This window comes from Thunnus maccoyii, chromosome 19 (assembly GCF_910596095.1).
Source record: "Thunnus maccoyii chromosome 19, fThuMac1.1, whole genome shotgun sequence".
Classification (NCBI taxonomy): Eukaryota; Metazoa; Chordata; class Actinopteri; order Scombriformes; family Scombridae; genus Thunnus; species Thunnus maccoyii.
In genome coordinates, this window is record NC_056551.1 from 9,780,768 (window position 1) to 9,795,117 (window position 14,350).

The following is a 14,350-nucleotide window of genomic DNA, read 5'->3' on the forward strand; positions in this document are numbered from 1 at the left end:
ATTGCCCATAACCCTTCTCTTATGCATCCTTGTCCTACTTCTTCTCCTACCTTAAGGAATGTGTCCAGTGATCCATTCTCCATGTATTCAGTGATGATCATCACTGGCTTGCCTGAGAAGCAAAATATGAGAGTACATTTTACTACAAAAAAGCAAATCTAAAGATGATGGTGAACTATAAATTCAATCTTAGATTTAAAGAGGTAGGAGTGGGCAAGGGGTTTTAATCTGAACACAGAATATCACAATATTAATTAACAGTATAAAATAGACTATCATACAATAGTGAAATTTATACATATCACAGGGAATTTAGGACAGTTTTAAGAGCAGCTCACAGTCTTATAGTGGCTGTATGGACTTCTCAGGTCTGATGTAGTCAGGCTACATTCTACTTTGTCAAATGTATTCCTAATTTCATCAGGCTAAACTGTACTACTTTGTCAACTTCACCTTCCCTTAGACTCAGCTGTAATTCACCAGCTTCAGTCTCTCCATAGTAGGGCTGCGACTAAGAATTATTTTCATAATCACTTAATGTGACACTTTATTTTCAGTTTGAGAAGATGTTTCTGAAGCTTTCTGAAGAATATTCAATTTATTTATGTTATGTATTACTGTACAACTTGGGTGATGACATCACTGGCATGAATGAGTCAGAAAATGGTCCTTTCAAAAAGTACAACTCAAAGTACAGCTGAAGCTGACTGATGAAATACAGCTGAGAATGGAGAATGTCAAAAAACTCCGACAAAGTGCATCTTATAGTCTGAAGAAATCCGAGTCTGACAACTCAACCTAAACCTGACAAATTGAGCTTCAGATTTACTAAACATGCACAGTACAACTGCCATAGGAGTAGTCTCAGTAATCTGCATCTGGGAGCATCTTGGGCTCACAACCCCAAAGCAACACACAGCATGACTCACTCTTCGTGACCACGCCTTCCAGACGGATGATGTTCGGATGATTAAACTGGCCCATGATTGACGCCTCCCACAAGAAGTCACGTCTCTGCTGTTCTGTGTAGCCTGCTTTCAAGGTCTTGATGGCAACCTGGATCTCTCTTTTCCCTGGCAGCCTCAGCGGTCCACTGCACACCTCGCCAAACTCCCCTGAGGCAAAGAGACAGACAGAGCTTGACTGTGGCCTCAACATTTCAGCTCACCTTGACTTGCAAAAGTCTTGTCCAATGGTAAAACAACCCTGAACAGATCACTTTCTTTTGCTTTTTCGAATCAGTGTTGCCATGCAATCATTTCTGTACAGTAAACAATTTGCAAGCATCTCTCAACTCCTGATTCAATATTCATTATCACAATAGAAAAGTACCAAGAAAACAAAAACATTCTTACACTGAAGGGCTTATTTTACTGATGTACAGCTAGAGAGCTTGTAAGACTAAAAAATGTTAACAATCAACATGTTTGCAGCAGAGCACAAACACCATTTATAGCTGTGTGAGCTGTCATTTTCTAGGACAGTGTTTGGCTTAATTGTGTGTAAAAGTGTGCCTATACAATGACATGCAATTACGAATGTGACAAGTTTATGCAGGTCGAAGAAAATGTGACGCACTGTGGTGGAGGTAATGAGAAAATGGTTAAATTCTATACAACATGACAGAATTAGGCTAGACTCATCACTGTTAATACATCCAGTGTGTTTTAATCAAGTATTGTTTGATATTAAGCTGTTACAGGACATTAGAAGATTTTACCTGAGTACGCTTGACTGAGCAAGTTCACCCCAGTGGTTCAGAATGGATGTTAATGTATTCTGTGGTATATTATGCTGGCCAAATCAGCCCCAAACTAAGGCTCAGAATAAGAATCAGTGTTTCAGTAATGCACACACACACACACACACACACACAGGCAGGCACACCGGGTTGACTCACCAGCTCCGATGATCCTTTCTATGGAGATGAACGAGACGTCGATCTCCTGGGCAAATTCATGCACTGCCTGGTTAGGATCTTCATATGTGAGGGGGTCGATGTAGGTACGCACCCCTGGGAACTTTACTGCAGAGGCACAAGCATGGCATCATTACCATTTAGATGTAATTTAACATATCAGCATTCAGTCAGACTTGTATCTATAATACAATGTATGCACAGACAACAATGTGATAGCATGAATGGCTGCCATCTTTGCTATAGTATATTTGATCATTTCATCATTGTTGTTAGCTTTAAAAATATTGTTATTGTCAATATTAGGGCTGGGCAATATGATGAGAGATCTGTACCATTTCCATAGGCCAATGTTATGCCAAATGTTGCAAGGATCAAAAAGCAGGGCCTCTTTATGGCAGCCTTGAATTTACAGGATTTTTTCAATGTGATGTACCTTGATTTGTCAGGTCATATGGTAACTTTATCTAACAAACATTTTCTCAAGTGAACTTCCATAAACCCTAATCCCTCAGTATCATGAGATGTATACCAGTCCTGAAAGCTTTACATCTTCAAAAGCAGCATCAAGTTCTGAAAGTACTTACAGTACAGAAACTCGAGAACAAAATGCAATGACTCATAGCTTTAAGTATCCCAAAAGAAGATACCCTTTCAGTCACTTTTTGTGTGCATGATAAGTAATTAACACTCAATATTTTCTTTAATGCTATCAACCACTATGACAGTGTACCACGCATACTGGCACCGTGGTATTTCTCCTGACTTCTCCAGAGCTGATGTACCCGTCACGGTCGTCTCTGATGCCAACAGATGGAGAGCAGGGTACAATGCCAGAAATGTGACTAAATATATTAAGCTGTCACGGCATATAAATCATCACAGCTCTGCATGTCCTCTGCCAACATGGCTGCCATGGAGCAGGTTGTGAAGCTGTGTCATTCAAACAGAATAGCTCCTAGAATAAAACACGCACACGCACAAGCAAGGGCCTACGGTGGTGAATAAACTCATACAGACATGACCGCTGTTTGAACCCACTACTGTACATGTAGTATAAACTTTGGATGAACTTGCCCCCGGACACATACACACACACGTACACAGAATTGGTTTGAGCTTTCTTTAACTTACTGTGACCATTGTGGAAGTGCATCTTCTCTTCTTCAGGATCCTGCTTTGCTTTGCTGTAGCCACACCGCCTGAGAGGGAAGAGACACAAACACATCAGTACCAATGTCAAGCTACAGTATTGTGCACATGTAAAAGCATTAACTGAACATTTTTATCATTGCAGAACACCTTTTAATTAAACATGTATCAATGACACACAGTGGTGACTTGCAGGGGTAGATAAAACATTGAGAACATTCTCATGGAAATGAATTTTACTTTTGAGTAATTTAATCAACACTGCAACAAAAGGTGGAACAAATTAGGATGAATGTCAATTAGACATTACCGATGACACAGTTCTGGTAACCAGCACTCTCATTTCTTTAATTTAATGACACATTAGAGAACATTTAGTTTAAAAGTAAAATTGTCTTGTGTGTTAAAATTGTGGTTATAAATTTCCAGTTTCTTTTACAAGGTAGCACAAAATGTATACTGTATGCCCTTATGCATTTTATCTACTGCATATCTAAGCAAAGAGCAAACACTGACATTTACAAACAGAGAGAAGAAAGGGTAAGTGACAGAGATTACAGTAAAGATACCACAAAATGGCACAGAAAAGCAAATCCTGGCACAATCGCACTTGGATCAAAGTGCAAGATAAGCTTTTTGTTTCCTTATAGGATCTGCTAACTTACATTTCTAGCTTTTCAAAAGTATTGCTGAAAATGCTGAAACTACCAGCTTTTCAGATGAAAGCAAAGGACTGCAGTTTTCAAATAATATAATTTTCCAAGAAAGCCCCTGTCAACAGAGTAACTGTGACTTTTGGCACATAAGAGAGCAGTTTTGCACTTTTTGAAAAGAGGCCATGTACAAAATAAAGATTTCTGGTCACTCAGAAGAAGAATGATGTATACGAGAAATTCTTTTAAGACACAGGCTTTTGTCTGTGTCCGTACCAGATGCTTTTCTTTTATATCAGTGTGAGCAAGCCTGTCTGTGTATCCCCTGATGCACAGGCCAGAACCTGTATTCATTTGTAAGATATGTGGATGCTTTTGTGTTTGTGTGTGTGTGTGTGTTTGTGTGTGTGTGTGTGTGTGTGTGTGTGCTCTCAAAGAGCCTCTGTATGTCAATATTTAGACAAGCAGTGTCAGAAATAATCATAGATAAACCAGATTAAACTGGAGGATTGATTTTATACTTGATCCTATTCGCAAACACACACACACACACACCCACCCACACACACACGACACAGGCAGAACAGACACAGAGATGCACGCAAATTACTATATGTGAGGTAAATGCACCTTGCATTGCATTTTAAGAGTCAACAAAATGTAGTAAAAGGGCAGAATTTTCGTAATTTTTCAATTCTTGAAGACAAATAGCTCAAGTGCATGAACATATGAACAACACACACACACACACACGCAGAGAGGTTATGTCCAAGTCTTTCCCATCACAGCTCTCTGTAGGACAGCCAAGCTTGGCTAGAAGCGTTTGGTATAGGGAGCTGGATAGTCAGGGGGAGGGGAGTCTGTGTGTGTGTGTTTTGTACATGTGTGTCTGCCTCAGGGTGTTTAGTTTGCCGGATCTGTTGAGTCAAGGGGTTTGAGCACGCTCAGTGCCCAGCCGGCCCTCCAACTTCCTGCATGTGTGTGTCTGTACGTGTGTGTGTGTGTGTTAAACCATGCATACATACATCAGTGCGTATGTGCGTGTGTGTCTACACATGTGTGCTGTGTTTGAGTGTCTATGCATGAGTGTGTAGTCTGGAGGGTCATGCAGGAGGAGGGGAGGTGGGGATACAGTGGATGGAGGGGGTTGTGGTGTTTGTGTCCTAAATCCATCACCGGAAAATTTGGCATTCCTCCATCTCTCCTCCCCCACACCAAACCAGAGCGATCCTCGATCCTCATCCCTGTTCGGCTAAACCAAAACCACCACTGTGTCTTTGTGATTTGCTTTTTAATCCTTAAACATCAGCAGTGCACCCACTGTCTATTCATCTGATCATTCTGTTAAAGAACTACATATTTGCCACCTTTGTGAGTAAATTATTACATAAGGATAAACCACATTACAAAAATAATGACCTAATAGTTGAAGGGAATGGGAGCTCAATGAATGAAGGAGCAACAAAATGTAAGTATGGATGAAAGGATGAATGAACAGACCCATGGATAGATGAACACAAGATAAGTCATTAATACAAATTAATTACTGGAGCAATGGATGGATGAACAGATCATCAAAAAATGGATTTGAACGTAAATTCACACTCTGAAGCTGCCGTGAGCTTTATTGATTATGATTCATTAAAAGGATATGGATATACATACATAGGCTGTAGTTAGCATCATGGGAAATGCAGTTAAAGAAGCTGAATTCAGGTGAATCAGTTCAAGAGCTCAAAAACTTCTACAGCCACATACATTGAAAGAGTTCAGGGGCCTTTTATGGAAAAAAAGGGATGAGAAATTGAATGTTTTCAACTATTTCACATATTTTTACTCTGGAAATTGATCGTGCTTTGTCTTTTGATGTGTTCTTTACTGTTTGCATTCGTGTATGCAAAATGACAACAAAATTGGATGTACCGATTACTGTATCAGACAAGATTAAAGGGAAACTTCGTGATTTTTCAATCTGTACCCTATTTTCCCATCATTTTGTGTCTAAGTGACTAATGGGGACAACGATTTTGGTGCAGTATTGAGCGAGAGTGCTTTGGCCGGCAGCTGCGAAATGGGCTGCAATGTAATCCTTTGGGGCAGTTGTGCCCTGTCAATGTACGTCCACTAAAAGTGTTTATTTTTGCCACTGACAGGCTCAGATTGTTATTATAAGTGTGTGACAACATTATGGAAAGGACAGTACAGAGAAATAAAACATTTTTTCTTCACCTTTCGCTTGATCAGGTCTGTTTGTTATTGTGTCTCACCAAGTCTCGCTCAAGGAGAAGTCTCGCTCTGAAATCTTGCGAGAGTTGAGTTGTTGCATGAAGACAGCTAAATAATCAGCTAAATATTCAGCCATGACTTTGAAAATCTTTTAGATAACACTAGGCTATGCTTTCTGTGCTCCAACACAACAAACTCTCTCTGGCACTCCTCTCTCCAACTTTCACTACCCTTTCCACTGTTGTCTTCCTGCAACAACTCAACTCAATTTCAGAGCGAGACCTGGTTAGACACAATAACAAACAGCTGCTGGCTGAAGCGCTCTCGCTCAGCTCTGGACCAAAAATTCTTGTCCCTATTAGTCACTTAGACACAAAATTATAGGAAAATAGGGTCCAGGTTGAAAAATACCTGAGTTTCTTCTTTAAGTGAAGGAAATTTAAACCTGGACTGGGTTGCACCAGTTGTATGTTTGTGTATAAAGTCCCTTCTAAGTTCTTTGTAACTACTAGCTAGTTTCAAACTAGCGATTTACTAAATCAGGTTGCACTATTAAAACTTGTGAAATGTCTTAGGTAGTGAACACTTGAATAATGCGTAAATCGGTAGCAAGGAAGCTAAAGGAAGTCAGTGTAGCATCACAAGCTGTACCCATTGACTGTATATACCCAAAAGTGAAGAAAATATCTTGATCGCCCCCTGGTGGCTGGCTGCAGTATAGGTCATAAATGCCACCCCCTCCATGTTAGCGGATGGGTGTGAATGGGTGAAAATATTTAATTACAACTTATCTCTATGGAAGAAGTAGTTTGTGTGGTGCAATTGGTTTTAATTTAGCGATGTGTGAATCTCCACTTAGTAAACACTTGAGTTATTGCTAGAATAATTAGAATTTACGAACAGCTGGTGCAACTGGCTCCTGGGGGTAAGCAAATACAATATTAATGTAGTGTTCAATACATGGAGCACAGTGTGTAACAGAGCAAAGTTGAGCCACTAGTCTTGAGGAGAATCCTTTGTACATATCTTCAGCCCCAAAAGCAATAACCTAAAAAGAAATCCTTAATCCTGACCTATTACAAAACTCTAACCTCAAGCCCCATACTAAATCCCATAATTCTGCTTAACAACACAGAAATATCTGGGTCAGAAATGATACTGTCATTTTTGTAAGTCAGCAATAGGTCAAAGGAGGATATGAGGACATCCTCTGACTAAGCTAACATCCACATTATACAGAGATGTACATAACAGGTGTGCATTACAAATGATTATGGTTAAGAATAAAAATGAAATGAAACAAAATCTCACTTTCTGTGCAGCCTCTTCCTTCAGGATTTCATGGGCAGAATGGCCACTTTTCCTGAATAAATTATGACTTTCTTTGTAAAATTTAGTTTTTATTTATTCCCTTGATGAAAGCAATGGCATAAAACTTTATTGTCACCGTCCAGTAATAACATCACTTATTCTAAAAATGAGAGGATGAGAGATGTGAATAGAAACCCCATAGACTGAACACAGGATGGCTGTTTTACCCTCTCACAGTTCACAGTTCATTTGATTGCTCACACTCTGTCAGTTCACTGTTACTGAATATTAATGTATTTCATTAACAATTCAAACAACAGAACTTATACCATGGTCTGAGTGAATACTTTTTTCTGATTGGCTGGCAGGTGTGCATTAAAACCATTTAATGCACACGTAGTTCAGCTCAAGTTTAATCACCGTTTGAAATTCATCCGCTACCCAACTCGTAACCATAGCAACATTAAAGAGCACAGCTGTCAAAGCTTACTCATTATGAAGTTTTGAAAAATGGGATGCAGCAGAGGAAAAAGAAATGGAGAAAAAAAAGAAAGAAACCAAGTGAAAAACAGCACAAGGAACTGATACCTGAGGAGCTTAAAATGATAGAGGAAGAGAAGGACGAGGTTATTACAAAAAAGGCAACAAAATGGGCGGTTAATATACTGAGAGACTTTCTGTAACAAAAACAAAGGAACACTGATTTAGAGACATACTCTGCCGTTATGCTTAATGACACCTTACATGAATTTTATGCCTCGGTTCAGGCTGGCGGCAAATAGGGTGTGGCAATGGTAAGCTCTTGCTTCATAACCTTTGGATTTTGAGTGCAAAACTTTCACCAGAAATTTGCAAATGCTTTTACTTTATATTGTTGGCAAATGACCATGGTATAAGCAGGATACTTGTAGATGTGCGTTAAATGGTTTTTACAGCAACCATTTGAATTTTTGATCATCTTATATATACATATATGAAAATGTCACATGTATTTAAAATGTAACATTAAGAATTCAGTAGTCATTAAAGTTTTAAATTAGGAATTCACTTACCTTCAAGATTCAAGATTCAAATCTTTATGAACATTATTTGCTCCCATAATGCAAGAACAATAAATATGTTGCAGTATCATTTCATAAAGTCCCAGTTTTTACTTCATGTTGGCACTGTTGGTAGCATGATATCCTATCCAACTGTGTTCTTACTGGAGGAAAATATGTGTGGGCAAACAGAATGCACCTGTCCTTACACCTACGATGTATACATGCTGTACTGGTTGTGTTTATGTTTCTTCAGGTACATATTTAAGTCTTACCTTCCGCTGAGCAGGAATCCAGCAACTACTGCCAGTAGGACCAGAGCCAACGTGACGGCCACCGCTACTATAGAAGCCTGAGCACGCTCACTGGTAGCTGTTACTGCCAAGGAAAGGAGATAAATACAGAATTAGGTACACATAGTATACATGCACACCAACACACCTGACATCTGTTGTCGATGCAGCCTCCAAAAGTAGTTGGAAGTCTTGTACAAGTTGAACTTTATTGTACTGTCATGCTTGTTCACGCTCTCTCTCATTCACTCTCTCTCTCTCTGCTGAACTCACAGTAAGGGCTGGTCTGGAATTCAAAACGTCGGCTAAATGCACCGTAGCCTGCTGAGGTCCTGGCCCGCACCTGTAATACAACATCAAATTATATTTATTATAAACTTTTGTTACAGATAAACTATTAAATATTAAGCCACATCAACACTACCCAGCATGTCTGGGTGTGCCTTCGCATCACCAAGGGGAATTTAGATGATTTTTGTGGGAAAAATGGCATCTGGAACTGTTTTTTTTTTCAGATTGATTAAAATATGAAGTCTCTGAAGCAAACCATGCATCCATTTTTTAAAATACGATGAAGCATCAAAACACTTTCCAACTCTAGGTATTCCAAAATACTGTAAAATACCCAACCCAATACTCAACTCATGCTACACTAAAGTGCTTTTTTTCCAACATATCTTAATATTTTTACTTGGCTTCTCCTCTCATAATTATTTATTTGTATGGATTTTTTGACCCAATGTTTGACCTGGAAGATGTAGGCTGAAGACGGCTTCAGGCCTTCCACCACCATCTCAGTCTCCTTGGATTTTATTATAGTGTAACTGGAGTCCTGCTCCTGTAGAAAGAGAAAGAAAGAGGGGGGGGGGGGGGGTTACTGTAATTCACTCACATGCTTTTTATATACTGTATATTCTTCTAGCCTTGCTGATCATTTGTTCCTCAGTAATCATTCTGCAAAATGTTTGTACATGTGCATCTTGTTTCCAGCATCTGTGCAATGCATTCACATTTTTGTCTATTCTTCTGCACATTTCTATGGTTAAGCTACCTGTAGTGTGTGTGTGTGTGTGGGGGGGGGTGGGTGGGTGTGTGTGTGGGTGTGTATAAGCACATGTGTGTAAGGATCAGTTTCCCAACTGTAACCACATCAGGTTTAAACACGGCTAAATGCCCCTTCCATTAGCCAGAAGCCATTAGCTAACCACTGACCACAAACCCTGCTCTGCTCTCCTGTATACCTTTATTCTGACCTTCCCAGAAAAGACATCAGAGGATGAAAAAGAGAGAAGAGGAAGGGCATGGGAACAAGGATCTGAACAGAAGCATCAAATTGCTGTCTCTACCCAAGTCTAACTGCTATAACACTGTCACATGAAAGTCATATTGAGGTAAAGGTTTTCTCAAAAATGGAAACTTCAGTAAAAAAATGCTTCAAGGCAAATATAGATTTTCAGCTGTTTTAAAACTTTCTGTGAAAGTCAACCACATACCTTCATAAATAACTAAATCCATGTACTGTGGTATTTGATAGAGTTCAACAGAATGATGGTGATATAAGATTACATGAACTGGAGTTTAGGTGAAAATGGCATGGGCAAAATAAAGACCAAATAAAAAAGGACTTTACGATTTAATCAGTATGCATAAACATTAGAATTGGCCATATAATAAAAGACTTTATATGCAGCATTTTTCAAAAGGTATGTTGGTATGGTAATTAATACCGTTTTCCAAGAGACCAATCATAATCCTCATAATCACAAATTGCTAAATAATTTGATGCTTTGATGACTGTTGACAGAAGTTCAATATATGTTGTGTGCTGTATATTAAATACACAAACTGCTTTAGCAAAACAGTGCTTGCAAAATCAATACCTCTATGGCAGGCTCAGCAACATCTGTATATTAGTTCTGAGCTTTAAAAAGGTATACACAGGTAGCCCTGGGCCATCGGACAAAGATGTATGGCTTCATATAAGGAGCACAAAAATCATTATATGTATTTTTTTACCTTTTCAAAATACTTGATCTCGTACTCCAGGATGATGCCGTTGGGGCGATCAGGCTCTGCCCAAGAAAGGGCGATGCTGCTCTTCCCGGTATGACCTTTTCTCACCACACTCACTGGGGAGGGTGCTACACACACACACACACACACACACACACACACACACACAGAAGATGTAAAGACATAGCACAGTTTTAAGCACTGACGGTCATTTGCTTCGCACAATAAAAATCCAGCAGTTTAATACAATTTTTAGTATCCTAATAAAAGGTGATTAAATACAGGAGAAAGGGTGCCAAAGTTGTAAAATCTGTTAGATACCATCACCTTCTATAAGACATGAATCTTTTGATGACACCTCATCCTTTGATGCTTACATGCGCAGAGCTAATTGTAATGCTTGTTGAGATTGCTGTATGTTATGAAATATTAAACTGAAGATGAAACATCCAAGAAGAAGAGAAAAAAAAAATCACAAAAAAAACTCATTTTAAGGATGGTGGTGAGGAGAGAAGGTTGACCACTTTATGGTCTATCTTTGGTCAAGTCTATCTTTGAGGTCATTTTATGTCTCACATGCTGGATAAAGAAAAGAACATTTATTTTTATATATTTTATATATATTTTCCCCAGAGTTTCTTCTTTGGAATGGAGTTTGTTGTTTGTTGTTCTGAGTTTGTTTGGCTCAGTCTTTAACTCAACCACTGAGATTATTTCTGATTACAAAGCAGCTCTGCCACTGAAGTCTTTTTTTTTCTTTGTAATGTGGCAATCAGGTGCACCTGCGCCTAATTAAACTATCCCATTATACCTTGCTATTCAGTAGCTGCTGGCAGAGAAGCCCACATAGTCAACTATGACTCTCAAATCTGGCACTGAATGTTAAGTGTACCTATAGTTTGGAAGCCTGCAAAGGATACAACACACATAAAACAGTTCTAATGTTGTGACAAAAAGCTGAAAAGACTGCAAGCTCCATATCGATCATGTCACTTATGTGTTAAATTCAATGTAAATGTACTTTTTAAAGATTTGGTTTAGATGGGGGTTCATATGAATTGTTGCTCTAGGATCCAAGGATAGTGCATTTTAGTATTGTTATAATTGTACTTATATAGTGCACAAGCTTTTCTACAACTCTTAAAACTTATAGCATAAACAAAAAAACAAGCACTCCTGTCAACATTTTTCATACATCTAGTGTGAAAGTCTGAAATACTATCAGATTTCAAATAACATTTCTTTGGCCTCAGGTTTTTCTTTTTTCAGTTTGTTTTTGGCTCTTTAGAACATTTTCACTTTCGTTGTAGTTTTTTTTTTTGTACGCAATGTATTCTGTTCTGAAGTCAAGTGAGCTCAGTTGTGTGAGTTTGCATCCATCATCGAGCCATCCTGTTGTAACCTGAACTGTTGGCCCATCTCTCAGAGGGACAGTTGGAGAGTCTCTGACACATAAAGAGCTTTTAACCAGGCAAAACGCTCCCTCAGGCAACATCTTGATAGTGTGTGTGTGTGTGTGTGTGTGTGTGTGTGTGTGTGTGTGTCTCTACTGCAAATGCTAAACACTGTTTAGGTTTCAATAGCCTCAGCAGAATTCTACAGGGAATAAATCATCGCTACAAACACAGTAACTGTATCCTGAGTGGATGGTTGCACAGAAGTGTTATCTGTAACATCTTAAAAGCCTGAAACCAGAGACCGAATCACACACACTCAATGCTTAAATGGTATAAAGGCAGGGATGCGATGATGAGAGAGGAAGCTTCTTTTTTCCCGCAGCTTAACGGGTAACAATACACCAAAACTGTTTTTAAGTTTAAATCCTTCAAAAATGGATGCAGTTTGTCGTGCTGTATTTAATCAAAAGTTATGAATTGAAAGTGTCATATGAGGGCGTGCAGATTGTAAAGCCCTCTGGTACAAACTTACTGTGGGATTTAGGGCTATATAAATAAACTTGTGATGTGACAGTCGAAAGATAAAGTATACATTTGAAATAGAGCTACAGCTAACATTTCTTTAGTTTAAAAAATGCCTATTTCCTAGAGCTCAAATGTCTTCAAATTGCTTATTTTGTTCAATCCACAGTAAAAAAAACTCAGAAGTATTTATTTTACAGTGATAAAAAGCAGAAAATACTCTTATTTGAGATGCTGGAAGCAGCAACTGTTTGGACTTTTTGGTTGATAAATGACTTAAATGATTAATGTATTATTAAAATTGTGGATTAATATTCTCTGTTGATTGATCAGTTAACTAATGGTTTCAGCACCCATTCAAACTGTGAATATATTTCAGTAATCCAAGTTCAAAACTTCCTTTTAGAATTCTAATTTAATGCAACTGTGATGTTTTCGGTTCATTTATTGAACAAGCCAAGCCAGTTTATACTTGAAGCACATTTAAAAATACCATATGTTGATCACAGACCAATCTTGTCATCAAGTAATTTTCTCCTGTTTCTTCTCAGCCCTAATCCTCTCTTTTCACCGGATACCAAACACCACAGATGTGCAACATCTATATATAACACCCAAAGCAACATTTTAGTCAACGGAAGCACCTTTCTACACAATGAGCAACTGAGACTAAACAAACAAGTGTTTTAAAATATGACAGATCTAATGCAGAGAGAGAACAGGAGGTGATGGAAGAGAGGGAAGGGTGCCAAAAGAGGGGGAGGGAATGGAAATCAAGCGAGTGGGTTGACAAAAATGGAAAAAAAAAGTGAAAGATGAAATACGAGGGGTGGGGTGTGGGGGGTGGACATGGTGGAAGAGTGTAGACAGGGACCCATCAACACTTTCATTTTAGCAACAGGGAATCACACTTCCTAGTTTAAACACTTCCAGGGAATGTTACATCTGCTAATGAGCGCCTACAGTACGGTAACACGCACAAATGAACATACTGTATGATGTGTTTTGCAATAATTTATGTCTGTGTGGCGATTTTCGATCCATCTGAAGCCGCATGACATTCTACTTCATGCAGAGAAAGGTTAGAAAACCTATTCAGTGGACAAGTGAAGCCCTCCAGTGTAACAACTCTGGCCTCAGATTAGAGCAACATTATCACAGCGCAGAACATAAGCCTCTCAGACCCGCTATCTGTCTGCACCATTACCAAAATCAATACAGACCTTCTACTATCTGGTTTATTATCATTTAACTACCCTCAAAGAATGACAGAGAGATAGATCGAGAAACAGAATGAAAGGGAGTGGAAACAGAGAGAGATATGGCTTTATTAAGGCTTTAAAGTACCAGAGTCGTCTCTTTTGCCTGCATGTTAACCTCCCACCTACCTGCTCTATTCCATGCTGCTCTCAGTCTATTCATACATTTACAATGGAGACAGTCATTTGGCAGCCCTAGCCATGATCGAGGACTGAGATACAACATATCACAGTCAGTCAGTCAGTCAGACGTAACCCAAACATTTCTCTCACTCTGAAAGAATGCTTAGAATACTGACTCACAAGGTGGAAGGCAAAGCTTATGGCAGGTGTGAATAAAGTAACACAAAACATTATTCACTCGGACAAAGAGGTTGATATCCATCAAAATCAAAAGAATCTATGTGAAATCAATAAATAAATTAATCTCTTTCCCTTTCTCCAGCCACTGGGGGCAGCACTGAGTGCACTGCTGCTCCAGTTGGTGAGTAAAGCTAAAAAATCCAGCGTTATCTTTATTTATTTATTTAACTCGTGTTTTTTGTTACTTTATATCTGCCTTTGCT

The 14,350-nt window shown here is 38.8% G+C and overlaps 1 protein-coding gene across 1 annotated transcript in view; it reads right to left on the reverse strand.

The window, feature by feature from the left end:
• The window catches only part of LOC121885230 (ephrin type-A receptor 5), a 70,485-nt gene that overhangs the window by 17,272 nt on the left and 38,863 nt on the right, over nucleotides 1-14,350 (reverse strand). Inside the window, exons 6-13 of the mRNA XM_042394477.1 lie at nucleotides 10,610-10,734; nucleotides 9,342-9,431; nucleotides 8,867-8,936; nucleotides 8,576-8,678; nucleotides 3,053-3,120; nucleotides 1,901-2,026; nucleotides 930-1,115; nucleotides 51-112 (exon numbers count right to left, since the gene is read on the reverse strand). Coding sequence (XP_042250411.1) covers nucleotides 51-112; nucleotides 930-1,115; nucleotides 1,901-2,026; nucleotides 3,053-3,120; nucleotides 8,576-8,678; nucleotides 8,867-8,936; nucleotides 9,342-9,431; nucleotides 10,610-10,734 — 830 coding nt within the window. The remainder of the gene's footprint in view (nucleotides 1-50; nucleotides 113-929; nucleotides 1,116-1,900; nucleotides 2,027-3,052; nucleotides 3,121-8,575; nucleotides 8,679-8,866; nucleotides 8,937-9,341; nucleotides 9,432-10,609; nucleotides 10,735-14,350) is intronic.